Genomic DNA, 20,204 nt, shown 5'->3' on the forward strand with positions numbered 1-20,204 from the left:
GGAGAGGGATGAGGAAGAAGAAAATGGTTCCATCTTCTTTGCTAAACAAACAGAAAATATGTTGACAGCTAGATTTGTGTCAGTGATGTCTCCTTTTTACAAGGGCCTTGTACAATAAGCAAAGCCCCCCCCCCCCACTTCCTGTTTTCTGTTTGCCCATTAAATCTTCTTGTGGAAAAAACTCAGTGGGTGCTGGACATATAACTCTCCCTGGAAATAAAGAAAAGAATGGGACTATATTACTGTACCAATGACAATGAGTTCCCTAATAAAGGCACATAATGAGTAATAGAACAAAATATATATACAGTTAACTTCTAAGGTCTTCAATGTAATAGACATAGCTTGAAAAAAAAAACAAAACCCTTTATTGTGTACTAGAATGCCTAGAATTCCCCAGTCAGTATGGCTAGTAATTTACCATGCTCTGGTAATAACTTGGAAATGTCTCACATGTATTGCAATAATGTAAATTTACTATGTCTAAGATAATTAAAACTTGGTGAATGAACTGGATTTTTCTGACTATTTTGCAAAATAATGTTTCTCTTGTGCTTGTTTCTTCTCCCCCTGCCCCTACATTCTTCACTTCTTCCCTTTAGGCTGTGCATCTGGCTCAGGCAAGTTTTCAAATTGAAGCCTTTGGCTCTTCGTTTGTTCTTGACCTCTCACTGAATAAGTAAGTTTACATTTGTAATCATTATTTCTTCTTTTTCATTATAGAAATCATGACATATTCCGTTTGTCAGAAACTATAGAGGATGTATTCATTTCTTGAAATAGTATCTATCCCAGACTACAAAGGAAATGCTAACCCTCCAAATATGTTTGTGACAAAATTATGCAAAGGGGAAACAGTCAATTCTCCACATTCACAGAGGTTTGGGCACAAGACCTCTAGGAAAATGAAAATCATGAATAAAGAACTTGCTAATTTTTTACTGTAGAGAAATTTCTAGGCCTTCAAGCATGACTTAAGAGTCATGCTGAAGAACCTAGTGATTTGTAGCAAAAACACTGTAATCCATGGGATTTACATTTGAATATATGTCAGAATCAAATTGTGAATAATCCAACCCACAAATGTCAAATTATAAATATGGAAGTCTGACTGTACAATGAGTAATCTCAGAAGCCAAGTTCAAGTTGTGTACTTCTGCTGGATACTGCTGTTTTCCCAAGAGTTGGCAATGCTCTTTTGTAGCTCTCCATCTATATATATAAATTTGTTAGGGGCATCCAACGGAGAAACAAAACTCAAAAACCCCCCAACGAAACTTAACCAAAATTCCCATGCCCATAACACAACCCACAAGGTACAAACATATCTACTCAAAATGAAAAACAACACAACAACACACTCACAAAACGGCAAAACAATACAACTCAAAAATCCCCCAACGAAACTTAACTAAAATCCCCATGCCCATAACACAACCCACAAGGTACAAACATATCTACTCAAAATGAAAAACAACACAGCAACACACTCACAAAACGGCAAAACAACAAAACTCAAAAAAACCCCAACGAAACTTAACCAAAATTCCCATGCCCATAACACAACCCACAAGGTACAAACATATCTACTCAAAATGAAAAACAACACAACAACACACTCACAAAACAGCAAAAGAACAAAACTAAAAAAAAACCCAACGAAACTTAACCAAAATTCCCATGCCCATAACACAACCCACAAGGTACAAACATATCTACTCAAAATGAAAAACAACACAACAACACACTCACAAAACGGCAAAACAACAAAACTCAAAAATCCCCCAACGAAACTTAACTAAAATCCCCGTGCCCATATCACAACCCACAAGGTACAAACATATCTACTCAAAATGAAAAACAACACACTCACAAAATGGCAAAACAACAAAACTCAAAAAACCCCCAACGAAACTTAACCAAAATGTCCATGCCCATAACACAACCCACAAGGTACAAACATATCTACTCAAAATGAAAAACAACACAACAACACACTCACAAAACGGCAAAACAATGAGCATGCGCATTGGTGCCCAGCCGCAAGTTCCCTGGCGCGCGCACATGGCCTTCCGGCCAACGTTCCCTCTGCGGAAACCATGCCTACTCCAAGCCCCGCCACTTCCCGCACACACACACCCCCTGCCGCACACACACACGCAACCCCACGCTCCATCACTCCCCCCACCGCCGCACACACACACGTAACCCCACACTCCATCACTCCCCCCCCGCCGCACACACACACGCAACCCCACTCCCCCCGCTGCTGCACACACACACGCAACCCCATGCTCCATCACTCCCCCCGCCGCCGCACACACACACGCAACCCCACGCTCCATCACTCCCCTGCCCCAATCCTACCTCCTTTTACTTCACTCCACCTCCAAACCCCACCCCGCCCCTTCCCGCCCTGTCAAAATCTAGGAAAGACAGGAAGGAAGGAAAGAAGGAAGAAAGAGAAAGGGAGGTAAAGAAAAAGGGGGGAGGAAGGAAAGTTAGAGGAAGAAGAAAAGGAAAGAAAAGGAAAGATGGAAGGAAAGAAAAGAGAGACAGCAGAAAAGAAAGAAAAAGGGGGAAGGAAGGAAAGAGATAGAGAAAGAAGAGGAGAAGGAAATATGGGAATGAAGGAAGGAGGGAAAGAATGAGAGAAAGAGGGAAGATTGGCCACAGCAACACGTGGCGGGTAAAGGTTGTTATTTCTATTATTATTATTATGCTATTATTCCTATGAGACTCTTTTAGGGGGAATGGGAGAGGTGTCAGGTCCCAGAGGCAATGCATTGCATTATTGTTATTGTTATGATGGTGGTGAAATAAAAGGAAATAAAAAGTGAAAGAAGGAAGCAAACAGGGAGGGAAGAAAGGCAAAGGAAGAAAGGGGGAGGGAATGAAGGAAAGAGAGAAGGATGAAACCAAGTAGTGAAAGAAGGAAAGAAAGAAAGAGGTAGAGAAGGAAGAAAGGAGAGAAAGGGGGAGGAAAAGGGGGAAGGAATAGGTAGGGACCTCTCTTTCATAATAGTCCAGATATCTACCTCAACTTTGATAAGTTTTACTATAGGCCACAGCAACGCGTGGCAGGGCACAGCTAGTACATACTAAGAACTAATTTTGGAGGACTAGGAAAACCTCTGGGGCACATTTTGTATCACACTGTACTGTCGTTCTCCAAATACGATAGTCAGAGGCAGTTCAAAAGTCAACACAGTAATCAGTTCAAACAGAAGTTCAAAGCAAGAAAGAAGTCTAATATTCGTTCCACAAGATCAGTAGCAGATAGTCTCGCCAAATGTCCAAGTCAAGATCCAAAACATGTAGTCCGAGGTTCAGGGCACAATGGTCACCAACAAGGTATCAGCTGTAGCTGTATTTCAAGACATTGCTTCCAACAAAGGGCTACTCCAAACACGTTATTTATGCTGCCAAATTTCACATTCTTAATTGTACGAAGTACAGCCTATTTTGTCTATTCCAAATTAATCCCACTGTAAAATCCTACATGTTCAATAAGATTGATTTAGTGTAGCAGGTTAGGTGACTGCAGTAGTTTGATAGTGTGTGTGCTGCATATTATAGAGTAAATGTTGTTTGCTGTTCTTTTCTTTCTGCAATTGCAAGGTAGGATTACTGCAGTATTTAGAAGGAAAGATGCAAAAGATGTGGAAAGCTGTCCATATAGGTATAAGAAATATTAAGTGAAAAGATGCAAAAGAGGAAAAGTAAGGAAACAATTGCTAATTGAAGTAGTAAATGCATTTCTTAATCCAAAGATATGTAGCAGTATATTTTATGTGAAATGTTTGGTTTTGCAAAATGGCCAAATTAAGGTACTCTGTCCCTATTGTTATGTATAGAACGTTCAGCAAATAAGAGGCTTTCCCAGCTTTAGAGTGGAAAAAAATGCTTTAAATAAGAAATGCTAACTGCATGGGACATATGCTACTGCGGCACTTTCTTTTATTCTCCATAGTTGTCCATATATAAGTATGGAATTTATCAAAGCAAATAATCTGGTTTTTATATGGCAGTGTAGAAGGGGCCTTAGTAAGTAAATATAAATACAAGTTTCCTATCTGGGGAGAGAATTCACAGTGCATCCTGATCCAAGGCCATTTAAAGGATAAAAGCAATAGCTCAAGATGGAAAATGTTCAAGCTGTGGGGAGTGAGTGGTTTGTGTGTCTCTGCACTCTTCTTCACTAGCTTAAAGTCCAGATCTTTAGAGATGTTTAATTAATTTGGAGTAAACTGGGAAAACCCAGATTACTCTGCATTAATTTGCTTTTACCTGAGGTATCATTCAGGTACCTTGAGCTGCATTTTGGGGCCGTCTGGAATGGCCCTCAGTATGCATTCTTGTAGTTCTGTGACTGAAGGAAGATAATGCCCTTTACCATTCATGCTTGAGAATGAGTTCTGTTACCATAGTTATGGCTTATGAATTCCCCAGTCTACCACTGATTTGTGAAATACGTTACTGCACACTGATTGCTTGATGAGAGAGTTTGTAGTGGGCCAGTACACTGTGCTTTAACTGTAACAGCCAGTATGTTGCCATTATATTGTATCCAACTATGGCTTGACTGTAGTGCAAGGGTGGTCATTTCCCCTTAAAAATCCCCAGCAGGAGGATCTGAAGATTTGTCTTAATGAATTCTTCTTTTGGAAGAAGTTTGGGGATGGGGCAGAAGTAAACAAAACCACTGCGTGTTATTTATTTATTTATTTATTGAAAAAGGTGGTATTTGTATAAAGTCTTTCTCAGTCTGCAGGCTGTTGTTGTTGTTGTTGTTTTAATTTATATAGCACCATCAGCATACATGATACTTTACAGAAACAGTATACAGTAAGTCCCTTGCCCTTAGGTTTACAGTCTAAGGTCAGTTCCATTCATTCAGAGTTGGTCTATGAAACCCATTCCAAAGTCTGCATAGCCAAGGGAAAAAAATGGGCTTTGCATGTTGGCTGTCCCCTTGCCATACCGAAGATGGCATCTGGTAAAACTTTGCTGAGACAGGCACAGCTGGATCTCAAGAGACATTTTTTTTTACACTAATGGAGTTTAAATTGTATTACTTGCCTTGTATTGACCTGAATCCTGACTCTCACATAGCCAAATAGGGAAGTAGCCTCAGCCTACATTGAAATCCCACGATACCATCTTAAGTGACAACATCTCAGGCCCCTTCCACACTATCCTTTATCCCAGCATCGGTTCCCAGATTATCTTCTTATCCAATTGTGAATTATCTACCTTGATATTCCGGGTTGTATGGATGTGTAGAAGGGCCCTTTCTGGCAGTGTAGAATCATATAATCCAGTTCAAAAATTATAATCTGGGATAAAATCCTGGGATATAGAGCAGCGTAGATCCAGTCCGTAGTGAGGCCCCTTCTATGCTGTCATATAAAATCCAGATTATCTGTATTGCTAAACTGGATTATATGGCAGTGTAGAAGGAAACTGAGGCTCCTTCCACACAGCTGTATAAAATCCCATATTATCTGATTTGAACTGGGTTATCTGTAGACTCAGATAACCCAGTTCAAAGCAGATATTGTACATTATCTTCCTTGATATTCTGAATTATATGGCTGTATGGAAGGGCTCTGAGAGTGATGGGTCAAAAACATTTGGAGGAATACAATTGTCAACTTCTCATTTGCAAAACTGACTTCCCAGACTTAAAGGCATCTGTAATTGTTCATTTCATTAATGGTATAACTAATAACATAAAAATAATCCTGGAGATCTATGGGCCTTTCCACACAGACTATCAAGGCAGATAACCCACAATATCTGCTTTGAACTGGGTTATCGGAGTCCACACTGCCATATAATCCAGTCCAATGTGGATTTTATACAGGTGTGTGGAAGGGGCCTATGACAAACTTCTACAAGTTTGGAACCAAGTATTAAGATTCCATTTGAACTTACTGATGTGAGTTATTTACTTGCTGTTTTCTTTTCCTACTTCCACTCTATGTTGGAATACTCAGTAAATCCTCACAACAATATTTTGTCTAAAGGTTTGTTTTTAAGGGAAAACATGTGATGTTTAAGATTAGAATATTTAAGATCATTTTTATTTGTATGTGTATTCCCAGCAAAGGTGAGGAGCCCTGTTTGTTTATATATCCATTATATTGTTTGTTTATATATCCATTATATTGAACAAAGTATGTTCTTACATATGTATTCAGGTCTTTACTAAATAGCCTATGTATAACCTTTTTTACCTTCAAATCCTTAGAGCAAAACATCCAACTTGTATTTGTTTTACTTAAAGGCCAAATTGACATACACATCAGTTCTATGCTTGTTTCTCTCGTCTTTATAAACCAGTATTTTTAGCAGCTCTTTGATTCCTGTGGGGATGCACCAATAGCAGTTAATGGCTTTTATGTTTATTATCAATATTTTCAGGACTTTCCTAAGCATTAAAGCAAAACCACACACTTTTCTTACAGGAGCAATTTCCTGCCCACACCATTCTTCATTTTCTTTTGAGACAGAGATCTTTTTCTTTCTAATGTCTGTGTTTATTTGTTTTTTTATTCCCAAAACGCCAGCACTCAAGTGGGGACCAAGCTGAATTCTGCAGTTAGTGGTCATATCTAGTTTTTCTGATTTTCTTCTAACTCGTTGTATTTGCTTAATTGTACTTAGATGTAGGCTGTAAGCTGAAAAATGAAAACATATACAGTAAATGCTGCTTAATATTCCTTAACAGATTCAGTTCTTCAGATAAAAGAAGCTTTCATATTCCCGCATTGTCCCGCAAGACAATTTGTTCAAATTATTATTTAAATAATAATCTGTTCTCATTTCTTAAGAGTGACCAAACTTTTTGCTTTTAGGTGCATAAAGTAACTAAAAAGCTAGTTTCAGTGGTAGAAAAGGATTTTCTTCCCATCTACTCATAATCACTTGAACAATCACAACAGAGCAGGAAGCAGTAGCACAAGGCACAGACTGAATTAATACTTAGGACCCTTTCACACAGCCATATAACCCAGAATATCAAGACAGATATTCCGGTGGTGCAGTTAATTAAACCATTGTGCCGGCAGGACTGCTGCCCGACAGGTTGGTAGTTCAAATCCAGGGAGCAGGGTGAGCTCCCATCTCGGCTCCAGCTTTTCATACAGGGACATGAGAGAAGCCTCCCACAGGATGGTAAAACATTAAAACACCCAGGTGTCCCCTGGGTAATGTCCTTCCAGATGGCCAATTCTCTCACACCAGAAGCTATCTGTAGTTTCTCAAGTTGACCCTGACACGGAAAAAAACCAGATACTCCACAATATCTGCTTTGAACTGGATTATCTGAGTCCCCACTGCTATATACGTCAGTTCAATGTGAATTTTATACAGCTATATGAAAGTGGTCTTACAGTGCATCTAAACTGTTGAATGAATGTAGTTTGACATCACTAACTGCCATGACACAGTGCTATGGAATAATTGGAATTGTAGTTTTGTGAGGCACCAACACTCTTTGGAAGATGAGGCTAATGCTTTTGGAAAACTACACCTCCCTTGATTCTATAGTATTGAGCCATAGCAGTTAAATGTGATATTAATCGACATTCGTTCTATGGTGTTCATACACCGTCACAGCCAGTTAGTGAGAACACACTGCTGTAATGGTAAAAATAATTAAAAGTGAAGTTAAGCTGCAAAAGGAATTACTTCTTGTTGAATAGAAACCCCTAATGTAATGTACCCATCCTTCATTATTGGAAAGAGGAATTGATTGCAAGTAACTAATTATATTTATATCTTTTTGCAAGCTCTCAATTGAATAATTGAATTAGTTATTACATCAATAATTATACATTAGATGAAATAAGATAGCAGTTGAAAACATTACACATTTTGTAGACATGGTTAAGGTAAATGATTCATTATTATTTTGTTTTCATATTTCTGAAATAAAGAAAACATCTCATGTATGAGTCCATGCAGGGTTTTTTTAAAAAAAAAACAATGGTGCTTAAAGAACTAAATTTATGTACCTTTCCTTATTTATTTGTAGTGATTTATTATCTTCTGATTACATGGAGATTCATTATGAAGATGGAAAACCACAATATTCAAAGGTATTGTCTCTTTGCTCAAGAAAAGAAAATCAGCAGCATATTCACTAGAAGCATGGTTTTGCTTAGCTCAGTGTTTGGGAAAGCCTAGCCTTTACATGACTCTCAAACTATTTTTATGACTCCCAAGCCCCTGACTCCCTCTGCTTTTTACTGTTTCAGGTTATAGTTTTCCTGAAATACTCACAAATATCTGTAAAATTTTCTCAGACCATTTATGGCCTCAGCTCACGTTCCAAACCCAAATCCACAAAAAGGGTGAAAATTGGCCCCAAACCATCATCTTTTCTTTGAGGGGAAGCAACAGGAGTTGCTCTTGCTTCTGCCGTTCCCCTGTCCAGGCATTTTAAAAAGGCCAGAAGTGGTACTATGGCAGCTACACTAGTGCTTCATTTACATTCTCCCAGGAAGGACTAAATTTTTGCCTTTCTTCACTCTGCTCAGATAAGCGAATGGTTCCTTTTTATGATAAGTTAAGGAACAGTACATCTAGTGACCCATTGCTAAGTTGACTCAGATTTGTTTGAGTAATTTTTTTATACATATACATGAATATATACATTTTATGGATTTCCTGTCCTCAAATCTTAGAGTATTGTATGCATGATGTTTGTCACTAATGATAATAAGCAGATACACATCTGCAAAGATTATCCCCCCAGCTACTCAAAAGGCTTATAGAAACAATTCTAGTGAAATGTAGATCAATATTATCTATAATTTCTGTTGTTGCTACTGTTACTTTCTTACTCGTGACTTCATGGATCTCAATAATTGGAAACAGACTATGAAACTTTTCAAAGCCCATCGAGGTCTTTCAAACTTTCTGAGCATTTGATCATTTGAATGAATTCTTTCTTTGTTTCTTGGGAGCAAAATCAGAAAAGGGGACACTTGCTAATCAATGATGTAAGCTAATGAAAAAGTGAAGTTCTATGTTTTGTTTTGCATGCATTATTAGGCTGCCCATTCTTGACAAGCCAATTTGTGATTTGTCAAATGTACCTGCAGACATTTATTCTTATCTATATAAATTGTCAACTGGAAAAAAAGAACCTCTCCATTCCAGAGTATTGATACTGAAATTAAAAGTAGAGCTAATTTCTGACAGGAGTAGCCTTTCAATAGGACTAGAACTTCAAGGCGCCATCAGCCAAGTGTAAAACATTTTATTTAATATGCCTTAAACCTTTAACAAAATATTAAGAAAATGTTGAAAAGCAAGAGTAATACTTTTAATCTTTTTAACTGATACATTTTTCTTTAACATGGAAAATAATAAACTTTTGCTCTAAATATAACTTCAGTTGTTTTAATCACTACTTCCCTGAAATCAAAATGGATTTATTTGTAAAAATGGTAAAGGTTTCCCCTTGATGTTACGTCTAGTTGTGTCCAACTCTGGTGGGTGGTGCTCATCTCCATTTCTAAGCCAAAGAGCCAGCATTGTCCATAGACGCCTCCAAGATCATGTGGCTTACGTGACTGCATGGAGTGCCATTACCTTCCTGGTGGAGCGGTACCTATTGATCTACACACATTTGTATGTTTTCGAACTGGTAGGTTGGCAGAAGCTGAGGCTAACAGTGGGAGTTCACCCCACTCCCCAGATTCGAACTTATGACTGTTTGGTCAGCAAGTACAGCAGCTCAGCAGTTTAACCCACTGCACCACCAGCAGCTCCATGTATTTATTATTATTTATTAACTAGAAGTATGTGTTTTGGCTATTTAGTAGATAGAACAGCCTAAATTGACCTTTTTGCATTGTCTTTAAAATAGATACATAAAAAGGCATAATAATTCTTCACTTAAGAATTGCAGTCACGTAGCTATCCCAGCTGTAGGGTATGCTACATTCAACTGAGTGAAAACAACTTAAGTTAATGGATTTGCGTTTATCCTTAGGGAGGAGAGCACTGTTACTATCATGGGATTATCAGAGGTATCAAGGACTCCAAAGCTGCACTTTCCACATGTAATGGGCTCCAGTAAGTATTAATATTGCTGATAAGTATCTTACTAATTACAGGCTCCCCTTGGTAGTTCGTATAGCTGTTACTGTTGGGAGTTTTATTAAACCTCTGGTTTTTAGCACAAAGAAATTGGTATTGCACTAAATGTTCTGTGTGTAAGGAAGCATGCTTCTCTTCCAGGAGAAAAGTGGGCCAGGAGCCCTGCAGTATCAGATCAGTTATTCTGAAAAAAAAATTCCCAATTAAGACTCTTAAACTGATCCTGGTGATTTTTTTTTTAGGTCTACCTCAAATGAGAGGTGGGTTTTATCTTCTCACTGCAATGTGAAAGCTGGACAAATTTTCCTATCCTCCCCTTCTTTCCTAGGCGTCATTATCAAAACATACATTCTTCTGTGCCTTAATGTCTTACTAGGGATGGCGTGAAAATAAATGGCAGGCCTAGTGAGAGGAAGTGTTCTCATGAACTGATGCTGTCAATTGTACTAGTAGTAATGTAGGCAGTCTCAATGAATGGAAGCTCTTCTCCTAAGAAATGTTATGCAGAGGAAGAACAGAAGAACACTCTTCTTTCCTCCTTATGTCCTACCCCTGGTCTTGCCATCACTTCCATCATTTCTTGGTTATCTAATATATGAAAGAGAAAGAGAGGTATATATCTTGTGGAGTTGATGTCTGGCAGAGAGAAAAGGGAAGTATTATTTTATGAGCTTTGGAATTTCAGACACATCCCTCCTCCCCTTTCAGATACACTCTGAAAATATCAAAAATGCAATTAGCACATCCCTAATTACTAGACAACAGATGCTGTTGGTGAATTTCTCAATTGGGTATGGGTTGTCCGTCTTTGTACTCCACAGTGAATAAGCTTGACTGTCATCTCCTCTTCTCATATGCCTATTGTCAGACACAAACATTTTGTGGTTTGTTCAGTATGTTTTTCTGTCACATCTGAATGAGTTTAAGTTCTCTTTGCAAAGCATAATTTCAAACCACAGTTTTCAGGCAGTGCTTAAACCATAACTTTCAGGGTTGGGCATCACAGGGAAAACTAGTTCAGTAAACTAGAATATCTTCTCTGGAATTTAATGCATGGGAAGCTGAGGGAATAAAATAGAGAAAACCTGAGCCTGGGACAATGTCTCCTAGACCTCTCTTCTAGTCACTTGTCAACTTATGGTAGCCCCATCAATTTCTGGAATGTTCAGATATTTTACAATGAGTATGTGATTCTGAAAATGCATAGTCTGCTATAATTGATTTATTTCTTGGTGACTGTAGTGTTTTGAAATCTTTTCCCTCCCCCCTTTATCTTCTAGTGGTATGTTTGAAGACAGTAGTTACGTATACTTGATAGAACCTATGGAGCTAATTCATAGTATGGTAAGTTAATAAATTACATAGATCTTTACTTGATTGTTGATAGACATGTACAAATAGAAATAAGAATTACACAGACGAAGAGCATCTTATGCAGATTAAGATCCAGTATGTTGTGTACCTGTATTTTTTTAACATACAGGTACACTACAGAAAGAAATATTTATGCAACATGTTTCTTTTATTTCTATACTTAAATAAATATTTGCGACATGCTACATGGTATATATGTTTGGTTCTCCAGAGTTAAAGGAAGATATGGACTTCATAAACCACTGTACTCTAATACTTCATTTGTACAGGTTAACTATCCTTTATCCAATATTCTTAAGGCCGGAGGTGTTTTAGATTCAGGAATGCCTAAATTTACTGATATTCACAGAATGAAATATCTTGGAAATGGAATCCAAGTCTAAACAAAAAAATAATTTATGTTTTATATACACCTTATACACATATCCTGAAGGTAATTTTGTACATTTTAAATAATTTTTGGCATGAAACAAAACTTGTGTACATTGACACATCATAAAGCAAAGAGTCCGTCTAAATGACTTACCATCTTAGACATCCATGTGGACAGTTTAGATTTTGAAGTATTTCAGATTTTGGATTTCTGGATAACGGGTACTTCACCTGTATTTTTCATATAAGGGATATTCAAACTGTATTTTAATATTGCTGTTTCATAGCCAGGTTGAACTTAACAGTTGTATGCTCTCATAAACAGAAGTAACATGTGATAATATGTGATAAAAGTTCTATATTTGCCACTGTTTGTTAGCAAAATTATCTCTGACACTTTTTTACTAGTATACATTATATATACCTATTTTGTTAAGCAGTTCAAATTTAACCAATCCCATTACTCTCTTTCTTTATGTTATTTCGGCTGTGTTTTAAGATGGTATACATTATGCATATCTCATCATTGTTCTCCCTTATGTTAACTGAATTTGATAGCATCTCTTTCTCTCTATACATCTATTTATACATCATCAGTCTATACAATTACCTACACATCAATTTATCATCTGTCTGTCTATCTTATCTATCCATCTGTCTGTCCATCCATCTATCTTGGGAGAAGTTTAGAGATCTTGTAGAAACTAATCCAGAAGATAGAATTTACACAGCATTATGTAGAAGCAATAATATCTCTCTGTTTTTTTCAGGAAGCAAAAGATTTTAGGTTGATCTCAGGTGAACAGTCTGCCTTGTGGTTTATAAACAGCAAAAATCATTAGCAGCACCCCCCCCCCCAAAAAAAAAAACAAACCCCAAAACAAAACAATGGAACCATGGGATCATAAGAAGCACTATTCTTGAGTAGAATCTAACCCTGTCTAGTTCGACTTTCTGCTCACAAAGTGACTAACAAATTGCCTGTGTGAAACCCACCAGAAGGGCAAGCATTCTGGGAGACAAAAACCTGTTCTTACAGCAACCCTGAATCCAGATTACTCTCTCCAAATACCGCAATCTGCCATCTGTTTACTCATAGCAGGGAAGAATAGGCAAGACACCCTGGGGCTATATGGATCATGCAGGAAGAGGCCAAGGGCATATGTAGTCTGCTTACAGGTGATTCACTAATTGCAGACTCAGTTTTCTAACTTATGGTCTTCATGCAACCAAAACACCCCCTTCTACATACAAAAGGGATATATTAGCATGCTTGATACAACCTTGAGGTTTTCTAAGCTACCAACCCTCGGGGGTTGAGAAGGGCAGGGTAGAAATGCGCGAAATAAATAAGGGAGCGATTTTCCTGCAACCATCCTAGTGGGAACTGAGTGTGCTTGGTGGGCACAGAATACTGACTGGGGATGAGGAACTGGGATTGGAAAGGAGAGATAGACTGGATTAGCTGGAACATTGTGTAGAAAAAAACCAACATTACAAAAATGTTATTGGAAGTCTCAATTCCATATACTGATAGAGGGTTCAGTTCTATAAGTGCTGGTTCTTTTATAACAGAAAGGTACCATCTATATACCAGAGGGGAAGGTATTTGGAAATTCAGAGGAACTGCAAAAAAAACAAAAAAACACTGTGTTTTTTTTTGGGGGGGGGGGGGGGGATGAGAATCCAGTACTTGTCTCCAAACTAGCTCACGAAGGGCTTAGAGTGCCCAGTGACCACAGAGTCCTGGCTGAGAGTTGAGGAAATGTACAGCAATGTGGACAGGATATGGAATGTAATTACTCTACACTCAGTTCATTACACACCCCTTAAAACAAGAAAGATTTATAGTATGATTTTTTTTCAATATTTGAAGTCAAAATAATAAAATATGCTGCTTCATTTATAGACGACTTTATTAAGGTATTTCAAGATCGTATAATTTTCATAGTGAGGTTTTCTGTGTACAAATATGTGAAAAAAATCCATATATTAGAATTCGATGTGCTAAGATCTGTGTCACCAATATGGTAGACCTCTTGTCTCTTCTATTACAGACTAATACATGTAGACCACACATCATTCAGAGAACATTAGGAAGAAACATTTCCAAGCATTTGGAAGACCCTGGTATAATTTTATATGATATTACAGTAATATCTGAAGTGTTATATGTCTGAATTATTAATGTTATAATAACTGCTATTACAATTGTAATAATATATTTTGATAATGAGCTCTGAGCTCTTTATTTTCTGAAAGTGAGGAAATTTGTCAATCAAACCATAAGGTTATTTCTGAAAACCATGCCTCAGTTTTAACAGGGTCTTTGGTAGAGCCCTAATGGAGGCCCAAGAAATTGCTACAAACAGTTCTGAAAAAGAATGTAATAAATAGAAGCAAAGGTGACAAAAATGTGGGAAAACAACATAATAACAACTCGTGCTTCTTTAGACAAAACTATTTATCAGCCCAAAAGCTTTCGTCTGATAAAGCACTATCCCATGAAACTGAAACCTCTTTGCTTTTAATCTTACCTTCTGTAGATGATGACACTTCTTCTCAACGATCTTTCCTGTCTGAGCTGCCATGGCTACGAAGAAAAAAGAGGGCTGTGAGTGCTATCAATAGTACTATAACGCTACTATAACAGCTAATGAACTCTTTAGCTTTAAGAAGCATACATAAACTATGCTATGTATTGTGGTTCCTCATACATTTCATTTTTGGGAGGAACAGAATAATTATCAAAGAATTTAATGATACTAGAATGTATACATACAGAAGTAACTGAAACTAGGAAAGCCAACTTAATGATCAATATTATCAACAAGCACATGCCTCTGGCCAGAGTTGAGTGGTGGAATATTAGTTCTTTTTAAGAAGTATGAATGGTGAATATGGAGTGTAAACTTTTTAATCAAGATTGCTAAAAGTTTCCTATTTTTCATCCTCTATCATCATCATCATCATTTATATTATTTAAAACACAAGATTAGTACACAGCAAACAAGGCCTCTATGCTGGTTGTTGCATTGAATTGCATGTTTTTCAATCTTATAGGCATTACGTGGTGTATTTGAAGAAATGAAATACCTAGAGCTGATGATTGTTAATGACCATAAAATGGTGAGTCAATTGTTTTAATTCTTTTATCAAATGACCACATTAGAGACCCAACTGTAGAAAGGATATTTTATGTGTTTTTTTACAGTTGTCAACTATTATACATATTAATTGCTAGTACAACTTGATAACTTCATTTACTTGTGGAGAGCTGAGAAGCAAATGTGAGAAAAATGTATCCATGCCCAGGTTATTTGCTTTGGGCATTGCTAAAGGTCTACAGGAAACATGTCTCAGGAAGACTAAGGGTAAACTTTCTAACTCTACACAGAAGATCAATCTGGAATAAAGTGTAGATGGATTTTATGGCTTTTATAAAACAAACAAAAAACACCTCTATTTTAGCTTGTATTCCCAAGCTCAGTTAATGCATTCAATCTACGACATGCTTAGAATTGTTTTAAGAGCAAAACAGGGCCATATGTGCTATCACTGTTCCCTTCATTGCTTAGTTATTTGTAATTATTGTAGACAATATCAAGACATCCACAGATAATTCTGGTCAGTATAGAAATACTATGGTTCTTTAATAAAAATGCAGATTTTGATATCTTCACCCATAAAGAGATAGGACCATCTCTCAACAGTAGGCCTTTTTTTAACCAGAAGCTGAGGGAGGCAGCACTGAAAATGAGCTAGACTTGGAGGCAAACCAAAAGTTAAATCAGTTTGTATACTGAAATTGCTGGGGGAAAGTTATTGCAAACTGTTTCATAATAGATTTCACTCTACCTTAGTGCAACTGACCTTGAAGCAGTTAAATATTGAAAAAGTTATTGTATTGATGGAGGTTAGATACATTGCTAGATACATCGCTAGGAGACAATAGAGAGTAACAAATACTTCGGCTGATCACTTGATGTCTTTCTTGTAGTTCAAAAAGCATCGATCATCCCATGTTTTTACGAACAACTTTGCAAAATCTGTGGTAAACCTTGTTGATGCTGTAAGTATACTGTAATCTATATAATAACACATGCTTTGAATGTCATTGGTTGAAAATGGAGTCAGTCTAGAATGACAAATGAATAATAACTTTAGCCTCTTGAGATATAACTGAAACTGCATTCATCTCATCCATCACATTTGTAATTTTCTGTAATACGCTATAAATATGATACAATGTATAGTAATAATTGTCACCTTCTTTTTAAATACTGGATTTAACGTAAACATGGTGAAATTCTGACTTTGAAGTAAATCAAAGGCAACTCAGCTAATTGTCCCAATGTTTCCCTTCTGCTTTGCCCCCTTTGTCTTTCCACTGGCCTGGCTAACTGTGGTTGTCTGACACAGTGTTCTTCTCCTGTGTTCTACTCCTATGCCTGTCCTGTCTCTGCCCACAGATATACAAGGAACAGCTAAACACCAGGGTTGTTTTGGTTGCTGTTGAAACCTGGTCAGACAAAGATCGCATTAATATTCGCCCTGATCCAAGGCAGATGCTTCATGATTTTTCCAAATATCGACAGCATTTCATCAAACAGCGTGCTGATGCTGTACACCTTCTCTCGTATGTGTTGTTTTTCTTCTATTTTGTGCATGATATCTCCTCTGTGTCCTTTACAACAGAAAATTTAAATTTCTTAAATATGTTCTAAATACTTCTTAATTTCTGTCATTATAAAATTGCAAAACAAATATTAAAGAGGTAGACATGAAAATGCTCATAAACTTTATAAACCTCTGTATTCTATATTAAACCCATTTGGATCTGAGATTTTTAAAGAAACTTCAAAAAACCCAATTTTTATTAATAGGCAATCTACAGTTTAGTCAAAGAAACACATAAATATGATTTAGCAAAATGGTCTGGGATTAAGTCAGACATCTTTTGTATTCACCCATCAACAACCACTTTGACTTTTGTTGTGCCCAAATTTGTTCATGCGTGTTGAACTCAGGACTTTAGCAAATCTTTGCATTTTTCTTGTCCCTAAGCATGGTTTTGGGTATAGCATACTTGTGTTTTAGCAAATGAATAATCACAACTACATCTGCTGCCTCTTCTGTCAAGCAGAGATTAAATCTGTGCAATTATTTCTATATCATTATTTATTTTCCCCAGTACTGAATACTGAAATTATGTGTCCACATTCTGTTCATAGATGTTATCCGCAGAAGACAGAGTAGTATCCCTGAAGTACTGCTCTGAATAACACAATAGAGCCATTGTGTTTGCAAGGGATGTATTTCAGGACTTTGTGGATATACAAAGCCATGGAAAATAGTAAACCCATAGAATTGTACTGGAGGATCTGAAAATGCTTAGAGAAAACATGGCAGATATGGGTAAATTAAACTGTGTATATCAGTCCTGTGATTACAGGAGTCTTATTTTAATCCCTTTGTTACTGCTCTTTTGATCCTCCCAGGCCTGGCACCTGCAAAGATCTGCACCTTACCTCAAGGTCCAGATATTTCCAGGTGTCAAATTAAACCAGAGGAAACTGGTAAATAACAAGGCATCTAAACAGTTGTTTGGACACCTCAGGTTAATCCGTGATCAGTCGCATGTTTAGGGCTGGTGTAGAAGGGCCTTAAGACTCGTTATGTGATCAAGACTTGCTTTTGCAAGAAAAACAACGTATATTTGAAGAACAGCAGAAAAAAGTGTCAGGTCTGGTAAAGTGCAAGGATGATCTCATGGGATGTAAACTCTTGTTACATAGAACTTTTCCTCAGTCTGATTCAGCTAAATAGGACAAAGTGAATGTTTGCAAATGTGGAAGGGAGTTCCAGCGTCTAGGAGCATCCACATAAAGGAGTCCTTGGTTTTTTCCTTCCTGCATACAAAAATCAATATGACTAAATACTAGTACAGGCAGTCCCCGAGTTACAAACACCCAACTTACAAACACCTCATAGTTAAGAACAGAGGTAAGAAAACAGGGAGTGAGAAAAATTTACCCCTTGAAAGGAAATTCTCTCCTGGAAGAGTTATCATGGGGAAAGGATATTTCCACTGAAGTTTTCTTGCCAATCCTTTTTCCCACAACAAGCCATTTTTTTCAAAATCCAGTTATCACAGGGACAGAAGGTGAGCTGTAATCTTCTGAACAGGAGCACAGACAACTAAACAAACACCACCGGGATGTTAACTCTACCCTATGCTACCCAAATTTATATATATTTATATAAATAGAGAGAGAGAGAGAGAGCGCTTGAGTTACACTTCGAAGTACAAGTACCTGTTCTGACTTACAGACAAATTCAGCTTAAGAACAAACCTATGGAACCTATTTTGTTCATAACTTTGGGACTGCCTGTACAATATTAATTGTATTAATACTTGTAATTACATTTTCATTCTGGGACAAAAGATGATCTGTTAGTATAATTCCTAAGTATAGTTAATCACTACTATGCGTCATTGATTTTTAAATGCTTTACTCTTATATAAAGTTGCTGTGAGAATCCCGTGTTAGAAATACCAAACCAGTTTGTTTTCAGATCCTATATTTGACAGAAGCCCTGTATGCAACCAAAATTGTCCTCTACCTTTTGCATGAAATTAAATTTTCATGGAAATTCCCACCATTCCAATAATTTATTTGTGCATTGTCCTTCCACTGTAGAAAAGAAAATTCCATTAAACATGTTATTTATCTTGCTTTTAAGGAATGTGACCTTTCATTACAAAAGAAGTAGTCTAAGCTACTTTGGAGGAATATGTTCTGTGGCTAGAGGTGTTGGAGTAAATGAGGTAACATTTCTCTTTGGAAGGTTTTGTGGAAGGGGGGGGCATTATGAAATCGTTCCCTTATTACATGTACTTTTTAAAAAAGGTGCTGTGTACTGTTTTCAAAATTAAAAATAGGTATACTGAGAAACATTAAATCTGAAATTGGCTGTAAATGTTTACTTTTTTTGTTTTAATGTGTATGTAGAATAGCAGAGTTTAATTGTGATTGAGAATGCTTTTTCTTCATGTTAGGTGTGTATGGACAGCTTTCATAAAAAAGGTCATGGGGGTATTTAAATGGGCATACTACAAGCTTCTGGTACAATCTTTTATAGAGGTTATTAACTAGATTTCAGTCATTGAATTCATTCTCAGTTGTTTTTTTGTTTGTTTGGAACTTGACTTTATAATGTAGCCTTTCTATTTTGCTTGTCCTTTTTTGCCCAGAGTTGGTTTTTTACATTAATGTGAAACAGTGTTGACCTGTAGAAATTATTCATATCTGTATCGGTCTGGTTTTGCTGGTAGGTTTTGTATGTGTGTGTGTGTTTTGATTTGTTATTACTGGTTGAGAATCTCATATTTGAAAGTCTGAAATCTAAAATACTTAAAAATCCAAATGTATATGCGATTGTGATGCCTTTGCTTTCTGCTGGGTCACTTCACAAAAAGTCCTTTCATGTACAACATTATTAAAAATAATATATAGCATCTTCAGACTATATCTATAATGTGTATATGAAACATCAATGAAATTTATGTTAAATAATAATAATAATGACTTATTTATTACCCACCTCTCCTTTTGGCTTGTAGCGGAGCACAACATAGTCAAAGACATTTATAAAAACACATATTAAAACATGATTAGGTTTGAATTTTATCTCCAAGATATCTCATTATGTACATATATGAAAATACAGCAGTTCCAAAATCCAGGAAAAAAATGAAATCCAAAACACCTGTTCATTTTGAATGAGGAATACTCAACCTACATATATTTGTGATTTTCGTTAATTTAGTTAATGGATGAGCTCCCATCTGTCAGATCCAGCTTCTCATGCAGGGACATGAGAGAAGCCTCCCAAGGATGGTAAAACATTCGGGCATTCCCCGGGCAAAGTCCTTGCAGATGGCCAATTCTCTCAAGTTGTTCCTGACATGAAAAAAAAAGTTAATTTAATTAATTCTCCATTATGGCCTCTGATATTCAAAAACCTTCCAAAGACAAGCAATCTCTTAAATATAGCCACCTGCCATCAGAGTGTGCATGCTTCAAGGGTAACTTCCTATCTTTCCTGTTCAGCCACAATCCTGGTGACATAATTGAAAAACCTCTCCACTTTTTGTTAAGGAGAAAGTGCTAGCTGTGTTTAGTGTTGTTCCTTTCGGTGTTGTTTTTCTTGTTTGCATCATTTATAAATATCAGTTTTTGCAGTTTTATCTTGTTCTGTTCAGAAGAGACCTCTTCCAGGAATTTTCCAAAGTTGAGCAACCAGGCAGACGTCTCAGCCACCCAAAACACGTC

General features: G+C 36.9%; 1 protein-coding gene across 5 annotated transcripts in view; it reads left to right on the forward strand.

Moving 5' to 3' along the window:
- Positions 1-20,204, forward strand: part of ADAM23 (ADAM metallopeptidase domain 23) — an 83,982-nt gene that overhangs the window by 22,904 nt on the left and 40,874 nt on the right. For all 5 annotated transcript variants that reach the window (XM_060782766.2, XM_060782785.2, XM_060782777.2 and 2 more), the window contains exons 3-12: positions 603-679; positions 8,045-8,108; positions 10,013-10,095; positions 11,400-11,463; positions 13,923-13,995; positions 14,412-14,479; positions 14,929-14,994; positions 15,866-15,937; positions 16,338-16,504; positions 18,613-18,697. In XM_060782766.2, coding sequence (XP_060638749.2) covers positions 603-679; positions 8,045-8,108; positions 10,013-10,095; positions 11,400-11,463; positions 13,923-13,995; positions 14,412-14,479; positions 14,929-14,994; positions 15,866-15,937; positions 16,338-16,504; positions 18,613-18,697 — 819 coding nt within the window. The remainder of the gene's footprint in view (positions 1-602; positions 680-8,044; positions 8,109-10,012; positions 10,096-11,399; positions 11,464-13,922; positions 13,996-14,411; positions 14,480-14,928; positions 14,995-15,865; positions 15,938-16,337; positions 16,505-18,612; positions 18,698-20,204) is intronic.

This window comes from Anolis sagrei, chromosome 1 (assembly GCF_037176765.1).
Source record: "Anolis sagrei isolate rAnoSag1 chromosome 1, rAnoSag1.mat, whole genome shotgun sequence".
NCBI classification, from domain to species: Eukaryota; Metazoa; Chordata; class Lepidosauria; order Squamata; family Dactyloidae; genus Anolis; species Anolis sagrei.